Source organism: Motacilla alba, chromosome 1A (assembly GCF_015832195.1).
Source record: "Motacilla alba alba isolate MOTALB_02 chromosome 1A, Motacilla_alba_V1.0_pri, whole genome shotgun sequence".
In the NCBI taxonomy this organism is placed as follows: Eukaryota; Metazoa; Chordata; class Aves; order Passeriformes; family Motacillidae; genus Motacilla; species Motacilla alba.
In genome coordinates, this window is record NC_052031.1 from 53,364,662 (window position 1) to 53,392,618 (window position 27,957).

General features: G+C 42.2%; 2 protein-coding genes across 4 annotated transcripts in view; one reads left to right on the top strand and one right to left on the bottom strand.

Annotated features, from left to right (window-relative positions):
* SLC41A2 (solute carrier family 41 member 2) overlaps positions 1–27,891 on the top strand; it is an 86,338-nt gene extending 58,447 nt beyond the window's left edge. The window contains exon 11 of one of the 2 annotated variants that reach the window (XM_038155185.1): positions 1,666–27,891. In XM_038155185.1, the coding sequence (XP_038011113.1) occupies positions 1,666–1,674 (9 nt within the window). In that variant the 3' untranslated portion in view covers positions 1,675–27,891. The remainder of the gene's footprint in view (positions 1–1,665) is intronic. The other variant, XM_038155184.1, reaches the window with a different exon arrangement.
* Positions 1–27,957, bottom strand: part of CHST11 (carbohydrate sulfotransferase 11) — a 159,339-nt gene that overhangs the window by 6,037 nt on the left and 125,345 nt on the right. The gene's annotated exons all lie outside the window — the stretch shown is intronic.

The following is a 27,957-nucleotide window of genomic DNA, read 5'->3' on the forward strand; positions in this document are numbered from 1 at the left end:
GGTGCTGTTCTTAGGATAAACACAGAATTAAGTGGATGAGATTCTACGGTCTGTATTAGATAGAAGGTTCAGATTTGATAATCTAATGGTTGCTTCAGACCCTGATCTGCAGATGAATCTTTGTACAGCTATGCTTTGCTCCTGATTTCATTCCTCCTTCAATAGGCTAAGCACTTCCCCATACATTAACATTAATGAGATTTTCAGACATTTAGAGTAAGGGGACAAACACAGCCATAGTATTTGCAATTACCAATGAGCTTGTACTACATTAAATTCATTTAGAAGATTACACTTGTGCATTTTCAAGTGGTACTTTCCTCTTGTTCTTTTCAACATGGGAAAAAGTATGAAGAAAAAGCCACATTTACTAAGTACACAGCAACACCCCAGGGTGAGCTGTGCGTGTGCTCTGACCTGCTTGGGGTCACACAGAACACATATTAAATAGCAATGCAACAGTAAAAGGGGATTGTCTAGTTCTCATCAATGACAGCACCCTTTGGAATGGCTGATGGATGAAGGGCCACATAGGAAAACAGAAAGCTCAACTTCCTTTTTATTCTATCCTACGGACTTCAGTTTATTAAAACAAACAAACAAAAAAGATAAAAGGTCAATCGAATTACTGTCTTAGAACAATGCCAAGTATATCAAAGCCCATTTCTTCTGCAGCTGACTAACATACCTAATGCACCCTAGAAAAGCTGACCTGCCTGCTTCCCCCAGAGACACAGAGTCCTGCTGGCTCTCTTTGAGATTTGATGGCAACAGCCCCCTTGCTGAAGGAGCAGCTGATAGGAAAGCCACATTGACCCTGCTCAAAGTGAAAGGCCAGGTAGGGCACCTGAGAGCCTTTAATGGAATCCTGAAAGAACCACCAAACTCCTTTGCACAAAGGACATGCTCTGTGGTCCCTAGAGTCTACAGCACCATGGAAGGTAATCATAAGAGCATTTTCAATTTAGTATTTTGAAACCATACATTAACAGTGAGTTAGCTGATGGTAATAGGGTTCCTCTTCTTTTAAAGTTACAGGCAAGGCTTTTAAGCCCCATAACAATTTCACTCCTGAAGCTGGTAAGGGGACCTGGAGAAACAGTAAGTTTAAATGAGACTGGAAACACATTGGTTTAAATTAGAGACCCACTTGGCCAGGGAAAAAGTGCAAATGTGCTCACAGCTAATGAGGAAAATATACCCCACAAATTTAAGCAGTCAGAGAAAAGATCCAAGGAATGGACGTATGGATGGTGAATGACAAGACAAACAACTGGGGTCATGGACTTTTCTTCCTCCAAAGCTGTAACAGATGTGGCTACAGTAGAGTCATGAGCATGCAGCTGCCACCTGGACACTGATGACTGTGCCCGTACTCATTACCAGAGGTCACTACTGACCCCTCAGTTCTAGAAACCACAATAAGTAATGGTCTAAATCCTCTTTGGAAGAGGACACTTTTAAGCCTGTGTGCAGATTACCCTGAGAGCAGTATGGGGATGGTTATAAAGTCTGTGCTCAGGTGTGTCCTCTGACAGTTCAACTTGGACTTCATCAAATTCAGGCCATTAAAGGTTTTGGGAAAACATCTGATAAAAGCAGCTGTTCTCCCCTGAAAGGATTGACACCAGAGATGCACTTAATAATGTTTTTGTTTTCCTGCAGAAGTTGTAAAGGGGGACAGAGAAGAAGGACATGTCAAGATCAAAGCTTTCCTTCCTTTTCTGATGCAGCAACCAAGATGAACAGTGAAGCGACATGAGCAGCGGGAGACTTCTAAGCTCAGTGGCATTAAAAGAAAAAAAAGAAAAAACTAGTCTGGGGACACTGATCCCAGAAGCTTCTCATCTCCACAAGTCCCAAAGTAACAACAAGGGAGGAAAGTCCAGCATACTCTGCCCATGTGGATGTCTTCTGTTCAGTGGAAGGTGGGGGGTGTGTGCAGGAGTGGGGCAGGAGGGTGTTTTGTGGAGAGCACTAGAGAATATGCTGACCAGAAATACATATGCTGACCAACTGGTAGTCATCAACTCATTACAGGCAAAGGTTATTCAAGGTAAACCAGAGTAATTAGATGGGAGGTATTTCCTTCTGGTTACTTAGGCACAGCAGGATAAAGTAATCTTTGAAGACCTTTCCAAGCTTGACGGCCAAGCAGCAAGTACAGATATAAACACAGGGAATTTTAAAAAAAATTTTTTTTCTGAATATAGTAGTATACTGAAAACTAGGTGCAGAGATCAAGTCAATTCACAGGTACCTGCAATGAAAGCAGTTTTTTAATAGAAGGATGGAAATACTGAAATGTCATTTGAAAAGCCCATTAATTAAATTCTGTCTCACTATAAAAATTATGGTGGAAAGCAGTACCCTCTACATTTACCAGGCAGGGTTTAGTTTATTTCTATTGCATTGCCTGCAGCTAGTTCTGTATTACTGTAACCAGGCTCACAACCAGCCTATGCTGGGGCTACTAATATGACACTTGATCATGGCAGACTGAAGGGCAAAATTATCCAAATTAGTTTAGCATGGAATAAAGAGGATAAATATTGTGAATAGAGTTTGCAGGCCCATTCCTTGGTAAATTGGTTTTTCTCTTCAATTTTGCCTTAATGAAAACTTTGCATCTGCCTTTAATTCTTCAGTTACCTTTGTGTTTGGAGGTTTGGTTTGTGTCCTATGCCAGAACTGTACTAGTTGCTGCAGAGCTCCCCTCATCTGTGGTCCATCAACTAAAAACCAGCTGACACCCAGCTGGGTCTATCCAGCACTGATAAAACCAGAGCTCAGTTCCACCAAATTCTTCTTAATAGTAGTTGTTCAGAAGGGGTGTGTATAGCAGCCTCAGAATACACAGAAAGAAAGGTTTTAAAGTGAGAACTGTCAGAAAGGCTAACTATAGGTGGCACTAATGGTCCTGGTTGTGTGACATCGAGAGAGTCAGTTGTCTGCAATCTCAGTTACTATCAGCTCTCCTTCCCCCAGCCCATCAATTACACCGAGTTCCAGGAGGTGTTTGTTATTCAATATACAAAATGTTTTTCAGTATTACTTTTGTTTTCCCAGATGCTAAGAGGGTGGGGGATTTTTGAGCATGAGGTTACATGCAAGCATGTTTCCAATCCTGTTTTCACATGAAAGGTGTGAGTAAGATTCTTGAAACCTTGATGGAGAGCCTTGAAGTTACAAACATGGTTTAGACTATTTTAAGACTTGGCTTTTACAATTTGCATCCATAACCACCCTACTTAGTGTATATATGTGCTATACACCAAGTTCTAGATTGTATTCTTAAAAATGTTCAGCATTAGACAATAATAGGGAACCAGCAATTTTTCATACTTGACAGTCCAAGCATTTCTCAAATCATCACAAATAATTATTACTCTGTGCAGATTTCTACAGATGACAGACAGACAATTGTAGCTGTGCAAATCAAAACACTATATCTAAAAGAACAATTGCATTTTTGATTAAGGGATTTTATTAAACTGACCTGAACTGCAACTTTTTTTTTTTAAGTAATAGCTTTGCAACTTTTCATACTTTGATTTACTTCACATTTCATGGCATATTAATTTTGACTTAACTTTTTTCAAAACCTTTGAGGACTCAAATAAGGAGCATACCAAAAATTAATATTCATTCAGAGAAAGTATATTGTGTGTCCTGAAGATGGAAATGCTTAACATCTTCCCTGAAAACCTGTGGACAGACAAACTGGAATATGAATTTGCTATGAAAATGTTTCTACAGAGTGACTGGATAATAGAAGATAAAACTAATATTAACTTAGGAGCATTTTTACCAAGTGAGAAGATTTTAGAAGCAAATTATATCCTCTGAAGGAAACTCTTCAAGTATCACAAAGCTTTATTATTTTCTCCATTTCAGGCATTGAACCTACTGCCCTGTGGAGAACATTAGGCTGAATATGGTTTTTATTTTTCAATTCTTTGTATTGCAAACCAAGATAACCACACAATTTTCAGTTCCCATTGCAGAGAATGCACCAGGGCTATGAAAAGAAGGATCAAAGCTCTTGAAAGTAAAACAGTCATACACAGAAGCTGCTAACATGGTATTGCCAAAAATCCTGAATTGCTTCATACATTCTCTCCTTCCTCTTCCTATGCACGTCCCCAACTTTGTCCCTGTGTGTCTGTGTGCACTCAAATAAGGACACAGCAGAGAATGGTAAGATAATTCAGCATTACTGTGGGGACTAAAATGATTTGATTAAACCCCAAACGCACATCAACTTTGGACTTCACTCTTCTTTGACAAGGTACTAGACAAGTACTACTTGGGTGCTAGAAAAAAAACAACACTGAACCAGGCAAAACCTGTCAACAGACACACATGCAGCCACAGATGCTGATACTATCCTGGGAAAACTTCACAACTAGGTCACTAAGTATTGGCCTTTTCATCTTGTAGAGAAAGTAAAGTACCACAGAGAGGCTAAATGATGCAAAATCTTGAAAAATCAGATACTGACACCAAATGGCACAGCTGTATAGAAAACCAGCTTTTTAATCAGGCTAAAACTGTCACACAAGATACTGATCCAGGAAAAAAAGAACCAGCTCCCTTCCAATGGCACCTTCTCCTGTATAATCCCAAACATTTTGGGAAGCCTGTCCATTCCCATTCTCCCTAAGAGGAACTATTTGGTATCAGGACTCATACCATACATAGGGTTTGGGGCTAATAAGATCAATGTACATATCTTGTAAAGTGTCTCCTCTGAACAAGGAGAGGGAAAAGTTGGAAGTCCCAAGGAAGATCATACAGAAAGACCACATTGAGGGTGAAGGATGTGCTGACATGCATGTTGCTGTTCTGAAGCTCTGGGGAAATATTATAAACACAGGGCAGGAAAAACTGAAGTGACTGAGTTTAAGTGCAACACATGCAAAAGGTAAGAAATCTTCAAGGAGGGCTGGAGAAGTCTTGAGCTGGGAACACTTAAAGCAAGCAATCTTCATGCTGGTGGGCTTATTGGGATTTAATTTACAGAAGATGAGTTTGGAGCTTCGTGTTGCTTGTACAAAGAGCACTTTGCATTGTCTTTCCAACAGCCAAACAAAAGGAGGGGGAGAAGAGGAATGAGGAATAGATGATCAATCCTTTTTTTTTTTTTCTCTCACAACAACAAATGGTTGAAACCCCCAGGCTGAGACCTCAGCAGCATGGTGAGGTGAGGGTGATGGAGCTGTGCTACCTTCCCATGGCAGAGGCTTTGTGGTGGGACTTCACCTCTCTGCACTGCCGCCACAGTCGCTTGCCGCCACTCTGGCATGAAAGGACGGCACGTGATGAATCTGTTTGCTCCTGGCTCATTCTGTAAGTGCAGTGATAAATCACTGTTTGCATGAAAAAGCTGAAAGGTCTGGCTATCATATGAATTTAAGTTAAAAATGAAAACTCTCTGTCCTTTCCCTTTCAACACACACACACACACACACACACACACACACACACACAGAGAGAGATAGATGTGCAAACTTCTGATGCTCTGGGACTGAGCTCTCATGCTGCATGTGGAACCTGTAACACACAGGGACACAGCTACTGTCCTTCTAACCCTCCTTTCCCAAGGATACACTACTGTTGTCCACAGGTGCTTGGGAAAGGGCCAGACTTGCAGAACTGTCTCCAAGTCAGCAGGGACAGCAGACAGGGTCAAAAAGGCTTCCACTTTTTATCTCACAACTGCCAGGTTACAGTCAGGGCATAGATGAAACATTAAGTGGCACAACCCAAACTCAGGGACAAGCACATGGGTTGGGAAGCTCGAAGCCAAGTGAGTGACCTGTAGCTGCTCCACTCTGCTATTACATCTTTACTGTGGGAGCTGTAGATATGATTTTCAAGGAAAGGCTTGAGAATTGGTTAGCATGCCATAGACATCAGCAAATGATGCACAAGGAGGAGCACTGGGCTGGGCATACATGTTGTCAGCCAGGGTAGAGCTGGGAGTAGCCCTTAAAAAACAGAGTAAGAAACAACATTTTAACATAGCTGGCATCTAGGAGACAATGGAAAAACTGACATTTGTTTCTGTGTTGCAAGGAGTTGTGGTTATAGGGGTGAGATAAACTGGGTGGAGTGAGGAAACAGGATAGAGTAGATACGTAAATACAATAATACATAAGAAATTCCGTGAGGAGGAAAGGAATAATTTGGACTCAGTCTGGTTAGGACAAGTAGTAACAGAGTTAAACAAGAGAGACTCAGATACAGGATAGATCCTCTCAGAAAGGTAAGATACGTCTGTGCTGAAACAGAATGAGGAATGTCCAGCATTGGGAACATCCATCTGCCCAAGAAGGGAAAAGGACTCAAATTATCCCACCACACAGGCAGGTGTTGTCTTGCAGGTCCTTCAAGCTTTGCAAATGTGGGATGGTGGCTTCTGTAAGCTAAGCTCACTATCATAAATCTCAGTATTCCACACACTCCAGGAGGAAGGCTTTTGGCAAACATTGCAGAGCCATATAGGCAGGGGCCAGTCAGTGCTGTGAATGAAACCCCCCTGTGGAAAGGCAACACCATCCATCTCTGGGGTGGGCAGAGGCCAGACAGAAGCTCAGAAAGAAACAGTGTGAAACCCTGCACAGGATGTGGGGAGAAGATACAGGAGGTCTGAATGCCTGGAGTTGCCTGGGACATACGTGCCCTGCTCCCCTCAGCAGCTCTGACGCGGCAGACAACATTTATGAATTTCTCAGTAACACAAATCCAAACACCTGTACCTCACCCAGAGCTTTTGAAACCAAATAGGAGAAACAGGAGAGAGTTGCTGCATAGCTGGTTTCCTTACGTACAATTCATGGGCTTTAGCAACCCTCTCAAGGAGAGGGGAATCCTGCAATTACGTGTTTAGTTGTTCCCCAATCCAAGCAGGCATTTGTTTGGGACAATGGGACACTGTGGGATATCCCTTCCAATATCTCTGAGCAGGTCAGGTGCATTCTACTCCTGTGGGTCAGGGATGCAGGTTCAGGCCCTCACCAAGTGCTGTGTTGTTATTTTTAAGGTAAGAGGCTGGAAGTAGAAGTGCTGATGCCTGCCATGTGTAACCGTGCTGTAAGGTCTGCCCTGTGTGCCTTGCTTCTGTCTAACTGGATGGTGCCAAAGTCCAAAGAAGACAGGGAAAAGAGAGGTAATCTCACCCTCCCAGAAGTTCAGTGTCAGAAAAAGGAACAGATTGCATCTCCTATCTCAGTATGTGAGATGCAATCTTTTCTTATAATGATCTTTTCTTGTAGTGATCTGGATGAATTCATCCTGGCACAGACTGGCAAAATACCTAAATCCTTTGGGTAATGATTTTCTTCTCCTTGACTAAACTATCACAAATTAACATTAAATTTATTTTACTTCCTCTTGTTAAGGTTATATTGTGCTCAGACTAAACCTTGCTAAGGTATCTTTTTCTGGCACGTTTGACTGTGCTGCTCACTAATGCTCACAGAAGATGACTAACCAGGGTTGCTCATTCTCCATAGCCTTAATTACAGTTAACTGGAAACGTTTCACCTTTCTGCTGCTGTTCAAAAAGAATTAGATGAACTCCTGCTTGAAAAAACAAAAGGCCTCTTATACTAAAATGCTAGCATTCATTTATAATCTTAATTACAACAGGCTTCCCAGGAAACTTTCCTGCTGCAGAATGTAGCACAGAAATTACAGGTTAGCACAAGCCTGCTTCATCAATAGCTTCCTAGGTCAGATTTATTCTTTACTGAGATAAACCAGTGACTCCAGCCCTGAGGGATGCTCAGTCCCAAACAAGCCAGCCAGCAGTCCTTTAGCCTAACTATAATTCTGTCAGGATTGGGCCCAAAGAGGGATCAAGACAAAAGTCAGAAGATGAACCATGACACAGGAGAGGAAATAATTTGCTTTTTCAATGTTTTCTGTTTCAGTCTTTGTACACCAAAACAAACCCACTCCCACAGCCAACCACAAGTGATTCTACCACAGGTTGGCTGGGAGTCAAAGAGCACATCCCTAAGTCTGCTTTCCCTGTTGGCCACTGATACCCCTTCCCAAGTGCCAACACGCTCCACCCACTGTGCCTGCTCCACACAGATAACATCCAACATTCTCTGGATCCAACCACCTGGCACTTGCTGGAAACTTCCAGTCCTCCTGGGTTCCTCAGCACAGAAATAAAAGAACAGAAAATGCACCTAGGTAATCTTCCTTAATCCTGACAAGCCTAGGGTGACTTGGTTGCATTTTTAAGCATCTGACTTGCTACATTAATTTTTCTTATGTCAGAGCATAAGAATAATGTCAAAAAGTCCCTTTTGTCAGCCATTCAAGACAACTAGAAGGTACGAATATTAGTATGACGCCTGCCTTATTCATTTTCCTCACCTCTATAGCTGTGTTTACTGTGATTTCTAAGAGTTCTCTGTCTCATCTAATAACATATCTATTTAGGGACTGCGTACTACATGTCGCTTAACAATAAAAGAACAAATTCTTAGTATTCCTTTAAATGGGAGCATTTTTTTCAAACTGTTACCTCAACTACAGCCTAAAAGAAATTGCACATCATGTTCCTTTTCTTTTTTTTTTTTTTTTTTTAAGTGCTCATTCTTTTTTAAACTTCCCAAAGAAAATGAGCAGAAAAGGTCCCTCTGAGCTCAGGCATCTGGGATCCTTCTCTGGCTGCAGCCAAGTGCTGTCTCCTTGCCCTCTGCTCCTTTCACACATGCTGAAGGCATGCCAGCCTCCCATCAGTTCCCTCTTATCTGCTGAAAGCGCTGGCTCCCTCTTCCTTGCTCTCATACCCTTGTCATCTGCCTTATCCAACCTGCAGCTAAAGCATGCCAGTAAAGATGGGAAGAAAAAAGAGCTCCAGGACTGAATTTTCAGCCAGCTCTCGCTCTGCATGCAAAGCCCCCTGGAGCAGGTCTCTGCTGTCCCTGAGCTAACAAGCCTGCAGCACCAGGCAGGGGCCTTGGCGAGTGTGGAGGGCATGGAAAGATTGGGAAGCTCTCCCCTGTCCCTGGGCAGCAAGGCAAGGCGGAGAGCTTCCAACCCGCGGCCTGAAGGGACGTGGTCCGACAGCCAGCAGTGACTCGAGGCATTCAGCTGCAGGGTAAGCAGAGCCAAGAGTGTGTGCTCCGTGAGGCTCCGTGGCAAAGCGCCCGTGTGCTCTATGGAACCGCGCCTGCTGCTACCATGGGGAACAGGGCAGCTCTGTCCCACACACAGCCCGGCCTGTTCCACCTCCGTGGGCTCCTCGGTGGCACAGGGTGAGCTTGGCCTGGAGCTGCTCACAGCAGAGCCAGCTCCTCCTCAGCTCAGGTAGGACACAGAGCTTGGCAGTTCACACTCACTGTGCAGCTTGTTGTTGTTGTCAGCTACCCCTGACTTCTGCTTGCCCACCCTTACCAGTCTGTTATGGCTCCCAAGACTTTTGTTTTCATAAGCTGCTTATTTTCTCTTTGATGAACAATAACGCCAAGAAGTTAGGTAGGAATGTGTGCATCTCCCTCTGTACATACCTATGGATACACGTGTATATGCATCCCTACCCACATCCAAGCAGTAAGCACCCAGATGGCACAAGCAGTTATGTGGGTCACAGACCAGGGCTCATGGGTGCTCCCAGGCTGTCCTGAAGCACTGAAACACATTCTGATGTATAAGTAGATAGGACTGAAAAAAATTCAGAAGCAAAGTGGAGGGAAAAAACAAATTTATTGCTGATTTTTCTTAGTAGGGTGGTGTGAGAAGCATCCATGGTGCCCACTCAGTCAGTACCTGGAACTGCTGCCACCTCCCTGATGATTTCAGTCAAGACAGCAGAGATGTCTGATGGCTCCTGAGGAATACTGGCAATAGATGATGTTCTGGTGTACTGAATAGAGGTTATACTTCTCCAGAGCTGCCAGGTGACATGGACTTCGGAGCAGGGAGAAGCAACAAGTTCACATAATGTAGGAAAAACTGATATTCCTGACAGAAGTAATACACCTAAATTACAGTTTCTTGCTAAGAGAGCTGTCATTTTAGACACTCTGCAGGAGCTTCCAGCCACTGGATCCATGAATGAAGTGCTCAAGGTTTCTCCTCCAACCTGCAGCATTGCCTGCTGCAGGACCTGTCTTCTCAAGGCAGGGAGAGCTGCCGATGTTCCGTGCCCTTCAGCTCATGGGGGTGCTTCCATGGCACAAATGTCACCACAAACACGCTAATAATGAACAGTGCATTTTGCTCTTTGAACATATCCTGTCTTTTATGAGATATATCAGCACAGCTGACCTAGGGATTAACAATGACATCCAAACTGCTTTCAATCATCTTAGTTTTGCATTTCAAATATAAAACTGATTTAATGAAAGTCTGTTTATCCTGTTGTTTCTAAATTCCTTCTGATAGTTGATCCTAGCTGGAGCACTGCACGAAGGACCATATGTAAGGACCATACTTAAACACTTTTGATCTGGTGTTTGCAACTCTATGTCCAATCCTGCAATCTATCTCATGAATCTCTTCCACTGATGTGTATCCCAGCCAGCACGAGCAGGGAAGTTTCACAAAGCCTCTTCCCAACTTCTCCTGTTTTTAGAGATTCACTTCCTGCTTCATGACCTAACTTTATCTCTGGCTTTATTTGCTTAAAAATAAACTTTGTTCAGAGGGGAAAGCAGTACATGGGATTCACTGCTTCTAGGAACAAACTGTAATTTCATTCAATTTATTCTGCTTTCCCAGGCACTCTCTTACTCCAGCTCTCCCATCACCTCCCTTTATGCACCTGCAAGTCCAAGTCCACAACTTCAGTCCCTCTTCCCAGTGCCCTTCAGTAGTGGTTATGGCCCCTTAACTCACCTTATTAACACCACCGTGTTCACTCAGCCCCTGGTTAATGCGATAGAGGGTCTAAGGTAATCCCAGTAATTTTAAGGTTAGCATTAACTCTTCCTTCCACCTGAGCTTCATTTCCACTTCTGCCTCTTACTGCTCTTCCCTCTCTCTCCTTGACTGTTCTCCATTAAACAACCCCTTTTGCAAGCTGCCCTCAACATCAGTGGAGCTCAAGTTAAACTTTCAAACCCATGGGAGGGCTGGGAGAAGAGTGGGGGAGATGCAAACATTTTCAAAGGAAGACACAGATTTAAACAGGATGTATAGAAGGCTGCCCCAAAACACAGGTATTCTTAGGAGACTGAGATAAAGCAGCTACCATCCACTGCTACTTTAAATTTGATGCAGAACATCTGCTCCTGTTTTGCTTTTCATGATTCATGTCCCCTTGTCTGCAGCTCTGTCTGCTCTGCCTGCTCAGGACAACCTGAGCAGAGACTGCTGGTTCACTCAACTGTTTCCAGGAGGAGAAAACACTTGCCAAGATGAACTGAGAAAACCTGAACTGCTCAACAGCCAGCTAAGATATGAAGAGCCTGCTCATCAGTGTAACAATATTTTTTGTTCTATCTTCACCCATTGCAGACAGGATTGCGTCCCTCCCATCCTCTGAACCCTGCTTAGTTTTTGCAGATCAACTGAGATCAGTAAGTAAATCTCAGGGCCACAATTGCAGCCTCAAAGTGCAGCTTATTAGAAGTACTATGAGATCTCTCAGCTCCCTGTGGTGAGTAGTGGAGCAGACGTGAGTGCACAAAAACATGGGCATATTTTAGCTACGATCAGCCTCTTTAGGGACTGAAGGCAACAGATGTATGTTCAATGGGAATAAATGCTTATTCCCAAATAAAGCTCAGATAAACTGCAGAGGGATCTATCTGCAGGTGCTGGCAGGATGGATAACTTCTCCTGAGGCTGCACCTGGAGTCACTATTGCAGATCAAGGTCTAGGATAAAAATAACACTCAGTACTTATCTGGTATTTTTTCAGTCTACAAACTTTAAAGCATCATCCCCACTTTCCAGAAGTGAGAAGCCAGCCACAAAGACCCAGTTCAGTGTTGCTGCGTTCTTCTACCATCTTCACAAGCTGAACCTTGTCCTCTTCCAACACCTCTTCTCTGTCCAAGTGCAACTGACAGGCTCAAGACACAGCAATCTAATGCTATCAGCACTTTCAATTTTCTGTCATCTTGTCTTTTTCTTAAGAGGGAAAATGGGATTTATTTTTAAGCACTGGTTCCTGGTACTACTCTGGGAGAATTTCAGAACAAGATATATCTCCAAATATTTGTCTTCCCTGAGGTTTCTAGTCCTTTCTGTTACAGACAGGCTAAGTAAATGGATCAAACTGGAGACTCAAGATCCAGATTGAGAAATTGTGGCAGTAAAGCATGATGGAATCAGTACATTACAGATATTCAAAGCATTCAGTTTAGGCTTACACCTTTCCCTCCTTGTCATTTCTTCTCTAAACAACATTGGGGAGATTCACCTTTGGATGTAACTTCCATAGCAACTTGGTGTCTATGAGAAATCAGCAGCAGATATTTGGCACTGCCCATTGCAAAATATTTAGCATGTTCTGCAGTAATGCATATAGCTTATCAAAACAACTATCTTAAACACCACTGAGATCTCACAAAAAGTCAACAAAGTACAGTCAGAGTACTCCAAAATATACCAGGATTTTAAAAAATCATTTGAAGTACAAAATAGAAGGGTTGCATGTGTTGGTCTGGTTTTTGATTTAATAATATGAGTTTGCTACAGCCCCAAAAATCAACCTGTATGTTACTCAAAAGAAAAACCAAACCATAAAGTTCACTGATTTATAAAGCTCATAGTAAAAAATAAAAGTTAGATTTTTTTTTTAATACTGGCTCAGTGCAGACAAGAGAAAGGTGAGAAGCAAACAGTTTATTTGGAATAGGTGGACAATATTAAGCCAACCAGTCCAATTTGGAGAAGTAGCATCAAGAAGCTGGTTACTGGGTATGGGTACATACATACTACAAATCTGCCTATCTGTTTCAGCCTACCACAACTTACTCATTGGCACTAAAAATAACTAGAAACATGGCAGAGAAGGTGAAGGAAAACATGAAGGGAAGCAAGCAGTCTGAGCAATTCCATTAAAAAAACCTCCAAATAGTAACAAAAGAACAGCCTTCCTGGGAACAGCCCTCTGGGTTTGAATGGCATCTGCTAAAGAAGCCTGGTACCTCCACATCAGTGCAAAGACAAATGAATGGTCCAAAATATCTGTCCATGGATGACAAGAGAAAACACAACATTGGTAAAGTTGTTCCCTCCAAGGAAGCAAGTGAAATCAGAGCCTGGCATTGGTGTTAGATTGTGAAGGGGAAGGAATACAGAGAGGGAAACAAAAATTATACTTAGAAAAAAGTCTGCTCCTACATGTTTGGGCTGAAGAGCTTCCTTGGAGAAACTTTTGCTTTTGATGGCAGAGGATGATATCTCTCTGGGACAAGAGAGGAAAGGAAAACAGAAAAGTCTGTGATAGATTAAAACTACTAAACAAAAGAGACTGCTTGGGGATTTAATATTTATGAAATGCAAAAAAAAGATTGTAGTAAAATAAGAGATAACACAAATCTAGTAAAAGCAGAGTTGTTCTGAATGAAAAAAAAACCCACAGACGCAGAACCTGCAATCTGGTGCTGTACTATCAAAAAACCAATTCCCCCCTGTCTTAGGTAATGTCAAAATGAAAACCCCCACATACAGGCCTGGTTCAAAAGCTATTGAAGTTAATAAAAATTTCCTCTTGATTTCCAAATGCTTTGAAAATGTGACTCCTTGGGAATTTCTGATGTTATTAAGAGACGTATACCAACACTATCACCCCTGAAAGAAGCCCAGAGATTCTGCAGGACGAAAGGGGTACTGCCAGAAGTTACCCAGCTTCTCTGCTCAGTAGAGGATGATGGCTCATCCCAAATCCTGGTGTGGGGAATTAGGGAAGGTTATCTGCAGTGTTATGGAGATGATCATTGTTGAAACTGCATGTGGGGTTAATGCACCAGTGGCTTCTTAAAACCTTTGAAAATTTTCCCCCATCAGAGCTGTGAGGTAGAAAATATGTTTTCACTTCCTCCTGTGGAGTATCATAGTGTGCCATATTCAATGCATCACCTAGTCTTGTTTTTGAAGGACATTTGCTTCAGGGGAGGAAAGTATTCTGTAATCCTGATGGATGCACTTCTCTGTTGAGAAACATTTCTTTTGATATTCTGCTAAAGTTAGTTTCCTTTCCCAACCCATCCCCCCTTAAATATACCCAGAAGATCATAAATGTGGAAATGTGTCAGTTAGAAAAGGCTGAATGAAAACTACTGTGACAACCTAAATTCTGAGTTTGTTGCTCTATATGTGCATTTCTTGGATGGGCCTTTCATTTTCGGTAGGGTTGTTTTTCATTTCCCGGCCATGGTTTGTTCTGGTTTATGCCCAAGAACTTGCACTAACAAAGCTTGATGGTTCTGTGAAAGGAGTATAAACATAGATGCTGATCACTTGAAAAGGCAAATCTGTACATGCAACTGCTCTTGGAAATACTGGCTTCTTCCTGGGCAAAAAAGTGTAAGTGTCCAGAGGGAAATGCCAAGTCACATGGCACTTCAGACCTATTAATATAATTTAGAAAGAAAAAGGAGTTAGAGTGCAGGGACAACACAATCAGGTTGTTAGAGTGCAGGGAAGAGGCATAAAACACTGCATTAAACTACGACCATTTTGCTGTATCTCAGAACATATAGTTTATTGAATGGCTTCCAGAAGAGAGAAAAATGGATTTGGCACTCATCAATAAAGTCTATAATTACTTTTTTTAATAGAAAATCCATGGACTGTGTCCAACTCCTGGCAATTTTTTATGGTGCTGACTTGAGAATGCTCTTGTCCAGTGCCACCATCAGGGAGAGCTACATGTGCAGCTGGAGAAGGGTCCTGAGTTATCCCTTGCCAGGAGCCAAGGCAAACAAAAAGCTCACAGAGGAGCCCAGTTTTTCCTGCCATGCCATTAGAAAGAAGTAGTGATGGGTCTCATCACCTCCTCAAGGTCACCCAGCTACCCGGAGAGCAGGGCAGTGACCCATCCACTGAGCTCAGCCATGCTGGAAGAGCCAAACTGATGGATGTGTCTGTGGAAAACCTGGTGTTTGGTGACTCAGACCCTTGAGAATTTCTAACCATCTGGTTTCCCAGAACTGGCCAATCTGATAGGTTTGCAGCCAAATTAACAAAGTTAACAGAATGTGTGGATATGTGAAATCGTGAGGATGCACCTAGGGATGTAACATATCACTTCATGGAGATGTAAAAAGCTCTGCATCTCTGAATCAGACAGGTTGGGCAGAGATGGGATGACTAAAAAGGTTCTCTAGCACCACAAGAAAACACTTTTGGACATTACTTACACAACAAAATTTTATGTTCAAGGTTGCATGAGTAATTTGATAGGTAGCTCACAGCTATACAGCTATTGTGAAGAATAACAATTACAATTTTAGATGAGAAATTTATAGATATATTTTTAAAATGCACACGCTGACACCCCTGTTTTACTTTTTCTAATCACCCTGCCTTCTGTGCATTCATGATCTTCCTGAATCTTGTGTGAAGTTTGCAAGGACTTGTAAATCAGTGCCTCTTCTAGACATTTAAATAGCAAGTGATTAAAACTAAAAAAGAAACTGCTAGACTAGTTCTGGTTGTGGTCATCAGGCATTGCTCCCTCTGCAGATCAACAAAGCAGAGAAAATACAGATTATTCCCAGGCTCAGCTGCTGTATGTCTGAGTCTAGTCAATGTACAATTACTCACAACAACAACCTATCTTTTATATTTAACTTTGCAAGACCTGCAGATAGAGAAAACACATGCTTTACTTAGAGATTAAGGAATAGCACTCAGCAGTGCTCTCACTGCAGCACACTGAAGAGGGGAACACCAATAAAAACATGATTAGCTCAAGACTATCTGTCATGCAGTCATAAAGCAGCAGCCTTTCACTGAGGACACTTGTGAACAAGCAGATAGCCTTTGTCTATGTCGGAGCATGGGCAGTCCCCAGAATTACAAACTCTCAGGCCCACTGTGAAGCATGCAAACATTATTACTGCCCAATAAATGTGTAACTTGGTCATGCTGACGTGGTGAGTCTGTGGCAGAGCCAAGCCTGACACTCAAGTGTCTTGGTCTCCCGTCATCAACATCAGCTTCTGCAAGCAGTAAATATACCAAATTAACAAGACATTCAAAGTAAAGCTTTCCCAGTTTCTTGTCCAATGTTTCCCTTTCTGTATCACACTTTTCAATTTTCTTATTGAGTTCAGTGCCCAATGAAAAATGTGCCATTGACAAGGATGGAATTAAGCACAGCATAAATTTCTACCATGTCCATATTTCACTGCAAGAAGACCGTGGCTTGGATCACGTGCCTTACAAAAATTAATGTCATGCTTGTCAGTGGCTTCAAGGAATTCATAATTTCCTCCACTGTGCTTGTGCTATGTCCAGAACCATGAAGGGCTGATTGCTGGCTGAGACCAGTAAGTGCTGTTCAAATAAATTGTAAAAATAATGGAGAAACTAAGCAGACTCAAATTAAAAGGCAAAGAAAATGAGAAACAGGGGGAACATAGACAAACAACATTGAGGTACTTTGCCACTTTATGGCAATGATCTTGTCATTACAAAGCCAGGTGTAAGAGGTTTTCTTTCAAATGCCTTAGAGTAGAGCATCAACAGCAGTTCCAGAAGAAAGCACCACTTTGTATAATGAGGGAATGCACAAAAGTTTTTCTGTAAAGAAAAATCCACAAAAGAGAAAATCTACAAGTGTTTCCAGAGTCTATGCCTCTTCAGGGTTGCTCTGTTTCATTAGTCTCAAATGATGGAAACTGTCCAGTAGTTATGAAAATATCTACCTGAGAAAGTTATGAGAATTCTTGCAGGATGCAACACACCCTGCTGTGGGCTCAGCAAATGGGCCACTGACACAAGGGAGATTTATATTATGAGGACAGCTGCCCATGGGTTTTATTATTAAGCTTCACAGCTAAGTTTTCACACAGGAGGAATTGGAAACAAAAAAGACAAAAAAGACAAAAGAAAGTATTTTGATATCCTAAGCATGAGTCCAGTCCTCAAAGTTTACACAGTGATGTGACTGAGAACTGCAAAGATGAGAAGAATCTGATGTCTAGATCAACACACTGACAGTACTTTGCAAGTGCCTTCTCTGGTGCTAGGGTTTGTTTTAAGATCTCTTGCTTTAAAGAACATAATAGAGACATTGAGGGTTGGTAAATTCTGGCCTGAAGACATTTTCCCAACCTTGCAGGTAATTTTTCGTTTTTTGCTGCCTCTGCAGACACCAGAAGCCAATGGGACATTCATGCCAAGGCAGTTATTTCATGCTCTGAGTAACATTCTAATTTCTGTAACCAGATTTTTGCAACAGCAAGTTCTTATTTCGGGCAAGTCCCATGTGAAGGGCATGCTTCAGTAGATGGATATCCTCAGCTTATTGATATAGCATAACTTTTATTAGATGCACAAATAGCTATTGCCTTGTTGTGATTTGTATGTTAAAAATTAGTAATGCAGAATCCTGTTAATGCAATAGAGCAATACAGATATTGTAAGTGAAAGAAGAATGCTCTTATCTCAATATTCTAATTTTGATCAAAGATTAGCTGCTTTACACTTCATGGTTCAGATGAACTGCAGTGTGTCTGTAAGTGGCTGGGGAGACTTTATCATAGGTAGGAGGAACAGCTGCCTCCACTGGAAATTTCTGTATTACACAATCACATCAATTTCCATATTGTACACAATGGCTACAAGACAGAATATTGTCTGGGGGTGCATGCAAAGATGTGGGAATGCTCAGCCAGGAGCTTACGGGCTGATCTATGGAGAAGCATAACAAAAACCTTCCTGTTTCTACCAGTGATTTATAAAGGGCTGCAGCAGGCTGACATTTTTTTTCTATGCACAAACTCTGGCAATCTCAGCACAAAATTTCTGCTTTCATATCCATAATGCCCAGAGGATCAGGTAATGTCAGTGAAATTCCCTCTTGGGGACTGAATAAAACATGAGATAAAGACGGGTACAGAGACCTGAGAGAGAAATTCTCGCCCTGCAGTTGAAAAGGCTGCTTTCTGGATGGTGCTCAGGAAAATGCCTGGCTCATGCCACTGTCAATCACTGCACAGCAGAGGCACTGGGTTTCCACTACCTTGGACCCTTTTCCAGCCATATCTACGAAGAGGATCAGATTAAAATTTCCAGCCTTTCAGGCAGGCAGCCCAGCAACTTGCACCAGAGACAGGGTTATGACCTGTGTTCAAGCCCCAGCTGGGTGTGACATTGAGCAATGAGGGAAAGGTGTCCCTGCTCATGGCAGGGGGTGGAACTAGGTGATCTGCAAAGTCTCTTCCAACCCAAACCATTCAGTCATTCTGTGAATAGTGACCTGCACTACAGCAGGCCATATGGACATATTCCACGTTCATCTCTCAGACATGATGTGTTTGTTTTTTTGTCAGACCCACCAGATGGGGAATCACATAACAAAATTACTCTGCAATGCGATAGCAGCATTTCCCTTCCTGTCGAGAACCACAGAAAAGACAGGGGAAACAGCAGGATCTGGATGATGCAAAATAAGGTTTCCCGACCCCTGGGCATTCACACCTTGACCCTGGATTGACTGTGCATGAGCTAGAGAAGAGCCCATAGTTGCTACCTCATCATCATCATCTACATCACCAGACCCAGCTGGGCATGCTGAGGTTGCTCACATCTTTTAAACCTCTTTAGGGGTGGCAACTCCACCACTTTTCCAAGCAGACTATTCCTACTGAATTGACAGCCTGACAACCCTCTCAGTAAAGACATTTATCCTAATATCCTATCTAAAACTCACTTGACACAACTTGAGGCCATTTCCTCTTGTCCTGTGACTGGGAGAAGAGACTCACCCCCCTATCTGACTACAACCTCCTGTCAGGTACTTGTGGAGAACGAGAAGGTTCCCTGTCTGCCTCCTTTTCTCCAAGCTAAACAACCCCAGCTCCCTCAGATGCTCCTGACAGGACTTGTGCTCTAAAAATATATTGCCTCAAATATGTACAAAAACCAAAAGTAACAAAATTCACCAGGCTTTTTTCCCTGAGCAAAATTCAGTCTATGAAAATTCTATGAGTGATTTCAGTTGAAAATAACAGGCCTAGTCCAAAGCCCCTTTAAGATTTTACCCTGCTGCAATTCCCACAGCCTGGACATACTGTCAAGCTGTGCAAACCTTACCACATATCACTGCTCTGCGGGTTAACAGTGCTGAGTGTTGGCCTGAGCTCTGCTCCCACCAAAGTCATGCCAATGAGATTAACTCCCCACTTCAGTGGGGAATTAATTATTATAATAGTGAGTGCTGGTTGAAAATCCCACTTCTTTTGCATTGTAGGCTGGGGTTTTTTTTCTTAATTATTATATTTCAATTGAGAAAGGCAAAGTTGGTAGAATTATAGCAAGAATAGCATAGAAATATTGGAGTCATCCCACAATGCCCGAGTAACTGGCAAGGCTCATCTGACCATTTACTCCCCATCTAAATGGGGTCTGTAAATAAGCATTGAACAAATATATAACCCATGTGCTGAATTTTATTTTTGCTATAATAATAAAAGCCATGGAGAGTGATTCAGGATAACATGACTCCTCACTTGACTGCACACAAACAGCATTCATTACATTCTGATGATGCATTTAGCCCTCAGAGTACAAAGAGAGTTTTACCTTTTTTTCCTTCATTTTTTCTGCATCAATTTGCATGAGAAGTACAGCACATTTAGTCTTTGAATTAATCAAAATAGCTCTGCCTTCACTGAATAAATATATTTGAATACATGAATAAATAACATATTGAGTAAAATAATGAAACTCATTTAAAATGAAGCTGAGAATGAGGTCATAGTTTTTATTAAATGTGACATTTTCCACGGTGTTTACACTGCAAGAGATAATGGCCTATATATTTTGAAGTGGGTTACAAACCATCAAAAATCAACTTTAGATAAAATAAAGTAGCTAAATTTTCAGCTGGCTCTGGGCTTTTAACCTGATTTTCTGAAAGTCAGGTTAAGATGATTCAAGATGATACTTGAGTTTATGTATCCAGGATGAAAATCTTCATTTAAAATAAAAGGAACCACTTAATTGCCAGGCAGTCCTAAGGACTACATGTCCAGCTGAAAGGTCAACCTAGCTAAAGCTGTCAGGCACCTACCCTCAGATAAAAAGATTTCATCTAGTACTTGCATTTCAGCAACAGACATTCCATAAGTACAATATACTGATTATAAAGAAAAATGTTGAACTTGTACAAAGTCCTGTTCCTGGAAGCAAGCAGAGATCAAACGGAAACTGAACTTGTAAAGTTCTGATGAAAACCCACCAAACCACATACAAAATCTATTCACCAACAGTTGACCTGAAGACAAGTCTATTTTACTTGGCTGCTTAAAGCCATTGCTTGCCCAGAAAAGTCAGCAAACAAAAATGTGAGAGAAGCAGGTATAAGAAATGAGCTCAATTAATTTGGAAATAGAAGAGGAAGAAAGGAAGAAAACAAGAGACACCTTAAATAGTGAAATCCATGGAACGGGCCCTATAACTGCCATCATCTCACATCCCAGCAGCCTGCAGTGAGGAAGGGCTGGATACAACCAATGCATGGTAGCAGCCAGTGGCCAGATTTTTTTCATTTGCTGCAGTCTGCTCAGGGTTCATGTCAATTAGCACAGACTAATCAGTATTTATTTAAAAACATAATGAAAAACCTTAACTCTAACACAGATTTATACAGTTTCCTATTAACACCATATTTGAGTGCTGTAATTAAAAGAGACCTTCATTATGCTTCACCTCTTGTACCTGTGACCCCAGAGGCTTCATAATATTTAACAGCTATGTCAAACACCCCTTCATGATCTCTTTGTTATCACCCCAATGCTCTCAGATGGCTGACAGGATGGAGTTTCTCAGATCAAAATGATCCAACAGCATAGCAATATTTTGGGTAATTGGAAAGGTTTGCTCTGCCTTGCTCTTTCTTCCAAGGTAGTGGGGGAAAGGTTACTTGACCACTGATATGTCATATACTGTGCTGTCACAGTAAAATGGATTAAATACTGAGACCACTTGATGAAGGTACCTGACTAAGGGTATTAATATGCCAGCCTTTTTCAGCTGAAAGCGTTCCAAGTCCAAAGCTACTCTCTACACTGACCAGGTTGGCCAAACTCATCCCTGCACCTGAGCACTGGTCTGCCATGTCCAACCCAGTGGCCAGTACCATGCAGTCCTCTCCTAGACACTCCCTGGGTGTGGTTCAAGGGTTTGCCCACCCCGGACCATCTGGATGGTCTGGACTTGGCAGTCCTGGTCAAGAGGTGAGGCAGCTGAGCTGCAGGAAAGCAATCTGTGCCCTGGCAGCTCATCTCTGGGCCAGAGAGCAGAGACTGGCTCTCTTTGCCTGCTGCTAAATCTCAAGCTTTTTCTCTCTGCTCTAAAAAGCAAAATGTTTTGATTTATACTCTGATATGCTTTTGAGTTTAAAAGCCTTTTTGGTCTTTTGGTTTGCACTAAGTGGAATACTCAATTTAACCTTTTCATTGAAACCTTTATAAATCTAATGCATCTCAATGCCTCAATTTTCCAGTGTGGTGGAGTTCTTTGGCTAAAGCAAAGCACAATACAAGCAGTGATCTTGGGAAGCCATTAGGATTAGTGATGGAATGATCTGCAGTGTGGCTGGCCCATGGAACGTGCAGAGAAAGAGCTCAAAGTCTATCTGGCTATACATAAATCTTCCTCATCAACAAGAAATTATTCATTTAGTCCCACAATATCTCAAGTTGAAGGCTGCCTTTAGGCTGTGGTAACCCCTCTCCATCTAGAAGTCCTGAGGCCCAGCAAGCCCTCTCTTCCCAGCAGTCCTGAGAGGAGCTTCCAGTGGCAGAAATGCACAAGTGGTTTCCACTGCTGTGCCCAGGTATTTCAGCAGCTAAGGAAGTGGGTGGAAGAGGAGTTTGGGAGACATTTTTGGCAAACTGGTGAGGCACTTAAGACAGGAACAGCATGATTTATGGACTTATGTGAGCAATCCAGGTTGCAACTCAGTGCCAATCGCACTGCTATGAATGGTGACAAAGGAGTCACAGAAGCAGGACAGAACTGCTTTCTCAGTTCCAGCCAGTTAACCCTGGCACACCACAGATGGCAAATCCCAATGGTTTATCCGAAGTAATTTTATTAAACCCCTGCCTTTAAGAATAATTAGGTAAATGAGGTGAATGAAGTACAACCTCCAATGGAAAAATCAACACTTTCTGGGTACATTTCACATAGCTGGCATTAGATAAAATAGCATTGCTTTAGGGCATCCCAATCCTTCCTTTTCAGTCTGAAAAATTAGTACCTTATATGCCCTTTAATTAACTCTTGTTTAGCCAATAATGCCACTAACTGCCATCTCTTGTTTATGTAATTAGAATGATGATTTATGCTTGATACAAGCACAGAAGTCCAAAAATACATGTGCAAAACCCTTCCAACAAGCATCTCTGCTCAGAGGGGACCACATAACTGTGACCCCAATGGTGTCATTAGTATTATTAAATAATGTCCAGTTTGCTAAATGCCATCCTCTGTTACTTGACATCCCCCTCGGATGCTCTGAGCACAAAGTGTTCACTTACCACCTTTTAGTCTCACAAGGAAGCATCCTCATTCCAAGAGTGCTTCTGACAAGAATGCAAATTCAGTCCTGAATTTTTGTGACGCTGAGGTTGGGATTGGACACTGTTGGACAGTTAGACCCCAAACATGCTGGGATTAGGTTTGAGAGTCAGTGTTAAGCCCCCTCCACTGACATGGTGAGCTTCAGAAATTCTCATGAAGCTTCTTGACAGGGGTCCTCAGGCAACACTGCCTGGAATGCAGGTCTGCCCCTCAGGCTGAAGGTGCCTGAAGCATGTGACTCTGTGCGAAGTTAAACAAATTAAATTAGATTTGTTGTTGCAGGGTTTGGGGTTTTTTTGTTTTGGTTTGGTTTTTTTTGTTTGTTTGTTTTTTCTCTCCACTCATTTCTGGAAAAGCTGGAGCATGAAGATCTTCCAGGATAGGGTTTGCCAGCAGAAGGTGCCACTTGGGATGTTGCCCAGGAGAGGGTGGCAGAAGCCACCATAATATAGACAGTTAAAGGCAAATAAATGAAATTAAACCAATGGAAACTGTGCAACTACAAAGATTACAAAAATGAGCAGAACTGACAACCTAGAGGCACAACCCCTGCTTACAACCAGGCACCAAGATGTGGTGCTGGCAGAAAAGGAAAGTTTCCCATCCTGGCTGCCTCCTACCAAGGCTGGATTGGGCAGATGCTATGTACATTTCATGAGAAAACCAGGATTTTAATTTTTTTTTAAAAGAGTACCTGAGAATAATGCCTCTTATGACCAAGAGCTTTTGCAGCTCTGGGTAAGGAGCATTAATCCTCAGTCCCAGTTTTCCCCTCCTACAAGATGTTGGCAATTCCTGCTGCTACATCACATGGAGAATAGTATGCATTTTCCCAGCATTTATAAAATTAAATACACCATGCTGCTTGATTTATTCCTGTTACTCTTGATACAAATCACACTAAGCTGTGATTCATGTTTCAATATTGATCCTGTAATTAGTTCAGTGTAGGAAAGCCTTCATGCTAGCTGCAGTCCTACATTTACTCACTCGGATGACATTGTAATATTGTGTTCAGATGTTAAACCTTTACAAAGAACCCTTTTTCACACTGTGGTAACAGCCTGAGGTAATGAAACCTTACTGAACTAGACTTCTCATACAACTTGCTTCACCCCCCTCACACACATTCAGATGGGACATGAACAGCACCATCCTTGTCACATAACCTCTTTCCATTCCCTGGGGATAGATCACTCATCCTTCCACTGAAGAGCATCATGGTATTTGGAGAGTGTGGAACCCTGGATCTCATGAAGAGCCATCCTACTGAATGCTGCCAAGAAGCCTCCACCTCTAACCACAAGGCTGCCAGGCTGCTATGGCAAATCCTGCTGGCTACAGTGCCAGCAGCCTCTGTCAGCACCATGGGTGGCTGGTGGAGACATGGGGAGCACAAGCAGCTCCTTCTGCCAGGCTCTGGAGCAGGTCAGTTATTGCCACCAAACCCAGCAGCATTCCTCCACCCCTTCAAAGCCTCCTGCCAGGAGCCTCAAGGAGCCGAGCTCTGTATCAGATGGTGCAAAACTCCTACCCCTCCATCTGAGCTTCCCTGGCACATCATTGCGTTACGCCTGCACAGGGGGCCTCTTCTTCCCACAGAGACAGGAGCAGAATTTTCTCTGCAGTAAATCCGCTCTTCAGCTTCAGAGAAATTCTTCTCACTTTAGATATCAAGAGAATTAAAAATCCATTAGGTAAAGCTTAAAAAGAAAAATGTATGTAACCATAATCTGTCTGGTACGGTGGTGTGTGTTTAAAGTTCCTGATCAAACTGGACTTCTGGCAACAAACACTATCACAGAAACAACAACAAATCCTGCCAAATTTTGCTATTTGCTGGGAAATTATCATTTAGCAGATTAAACCAAGTCTATACATCCAGGTCTTTCACCACTACCAGCATATGGCTCCAGACAAAACACTAAACATCCATTTTATCCATTACACTGAGTCCTTGGTTTTTTTGGGCTTCATTTTCAATCACACTCACAAAGCACAACTGCGTATTTTCATTTGGTCTTTTTCATAAAAGTAAATTCTTTTCATGACAACTGATTGAGAAGCAAATCAGAAACACAGCCAGTAACACAGACCCATTTCAGACATTCAACACTTCTACTTGCATCACTCTCTAAGCTGGAATAAGCTTTGCCTTTCATTCAGGAAAGAGAAGGGAGCTGTTCGTATGGATGGACATTAGAGGCACTGTCTGCTTCAGAGTACACATGCCTGAAGTGGCACTCAGCTGATTTACTTAGTGACCTGCAGAAATCACTTATTACAGATCTTCTAATTTACATATATTTTTGAGAAAATGTCAGACTTCAACTTAGCTCATCATCTTGACAGAGCTGTGCACTTAAGCATGTGTTTAGCATTAAGCCTGTGCTTAGCTGAAAATAAAGCAGCTGTTCTGTCACTTTGAAGAACTGTGCCTTCTGCTTTTTTAAGAAATAGCTACGAAAAGCAATAGAAAAAGTTACTCCATCCCCCATTACGTGCTAAGAATCTCGGAGGCCCTTACAAAATCATCACTCTTTCTATGACTGCTATGGTTTATCAACACACAAGAGTGCAATTATCCTCACATTTTCAGGGCAAATGTGTGATTGCAGAGAATCTTGCTATGTGGTATGTGCCACTTGATTTCTCATAAAAAGTATTAGCTGCCAGACAACCATCATCCTCTATTGCTACTCTCTTTAAAAGGTTAAGAAGTATGTGAGGAAGGCTTTGTGATCCAAAGTGCTACAAAACTGGAGATGGAAACCAAGAAATAGTGCTGCACTTGATGCAAATTTGTAATTCCCATTTTCCCAAACTAGGCTGTGGGAATGGAGAATTACAGATCTTGGAAGCATGTGCCTTCTCTGAGGAAGTTTTCTTGAAATTGGTTGCTCGTGTGTTTGAGAAGGACTTGTTTGAGCTGATAAAGTCAGCAAAATTGATAAGTCAACCAAAGATCAGGACAATAAATATTCTAGATCAGGACAATAAATGTTCTAGTTTGGTCAGGCTGATTGAGGCTTCAGCTCCAGACTCTGGTTCAGGGGACCAGAATTTCCTACACTGATGTGTTCAACCACATTTGCTCCCATAAGCAAGCAGAGAACAGCATCCCCTGCAGCAATAACATACTTGGTCAGTAGTTCATGTATTCTACTGAATATTTTTTGACATTTTATGAGATAAAGGAGAGCCAACACCATTTGACCAATTGTTCTCCTGTGCCAAACATCCTTGCTAGCCATGGACACTGCCTGTCCCCTGCAGTGGATTTGCTGTGAGGCACAGCTGAGAGCAGCCACACTGCTCACATCTTCCCCACACAAGGACCATTCCACGCCAGCACGGCATGACAGCAAAAACACGTGCTCACCAAGCATCTCCATTCCTAACACACAAGCACCAGAATCAAACAAAAGGACATTTCAGAGGGACATAAGGCTAGACAGCTCACCTTCTTGAACTTTTGCAAAGCAAACCTGTTTTTAGGCCCTGAAAAATAGTGCTAGGGGATGGGTAAATGCAGAGCTGTCCTTCAGTTACTGGGACTGTAAGCTACAGCTCTCCCAAAATGTTAGGTTTGCACTGTGATTTAATTACAGGCCATATTGCTTACATGGGAGATAGAAAAGGAATTATAATGTCATATGCTGCTTTCCGTACTTCACAGAACCATGGAATCATTTGCTTGGAAAAGACCTTTAAGATCGGGTCCAACCCTCAATTTGCTATCTAATGTCTGTGAAAGTGCTCCCTGAGAGGAAGCCTCCCCTTATGAGCTACTAGGAACGCCACTGGCATGGTCTTGAATGGTTCCACACATAGAACAGTATCCAAAAGGCCTCACATCTCTTGTGAAAACAAAGGCTATTGTGTACCCAGGGAAGGAAAGCTGAAGCACATGCCAGCACTGGCTCCTGTCCTGAGCCATGCATTAATTTGGCTCAAGTTAGAAAGGCCCATGGGCCACATAAATAACACCCAGAGGGACTGTGTTAAGGTTACCAGGCATCTCTAATCCTGCTCTTTCCTAAGTTCTCAGAGACTGACTTTTTTTTTTTTCTTGCGTTCTTGCATGCAGCCCTGTTTAACCTGAAGTAGTGATGCCCATGACTTATAATAGCAACAGAGCAAAGATGAGTCAAGGGAGTATTTGTGTTATGGCAACAGGAAGGGCTTCAAATAGAAAACAGATATCCTCAGATGTGCTAAGAAAATCGTTCTAAATTATGCTATTTGTGAAAAAAATTGGGAAGTGTCAATACAGGGAACATTACAAAGATTAAGGGGAATTATTTCCTTTAGCCAGCTATCCATGATAAATGATCTTTTGCTAATCCCTTTAAGCACTCTACAACAGGAACACATAAAAATGCACTAAATTCTTAGAGAATACAAAGAGGTTCTCTCTCTGCAAGAAAAACAATGTAGGTCCAAAAATGTGTGATTTTCAGGATGCTGACTATTTTGGTCAATTACTAGAATGGGGACAGCAGGTCAGGAGCGACAATAGAGCTCTTATTCTTGGAACTAAATACAGTTATTTCCAAAGCTGAATTCACAAAACTGACTCACAGACCTGTCAGTGGAATCACAATCAACATGTTCCAAGATATAGCTGAACTGCAGGAAATAAGAACAAGTTACTGCTCACAGGACTCTTTTCAGATGAAGTTCCCTTCTGGCAGACCATTGGATCTCCTAGAACTTCAGGGAGGGACACAAAGGCAACTGGAGACGAACAGCATCCTGAGAGATCAGTGTTTACCCACTGTCAGTTCTGCACAGTGATCAGGTATTTAACCGCACTGCTTCTTCTCTAGGGCTCTGATCTCTGGGCTTCAAAACCTCAAGACAAGGTCAGCTTTACTGAGCTAGAATAACAAAAAACCAAAACAAACCAAGACCAACCAAACAAAAAAGGCTCTGGGCAAAGCTGTGGAATAGAGAGTCTCAAGGTTGAAGGCAGTGATACTAGGATGGCACCAAACTCAGAGCTAAAGCCTAACCCAAGAGAGCAGATGTGCTGTTGGTGCAATCAGCGAGAAAAAGACATATATACACCAAAGAAGTATCAGAGCAAAACTGTTCTGTGTTGTCCATGAGGATAAGTGCTTGTAGCCTTATGGAATTGTCAGAAACTCAGCCACAGCATAACATTTACAGAGATATACACTGAATTACAAAGCCACAGCTGAAAACCTG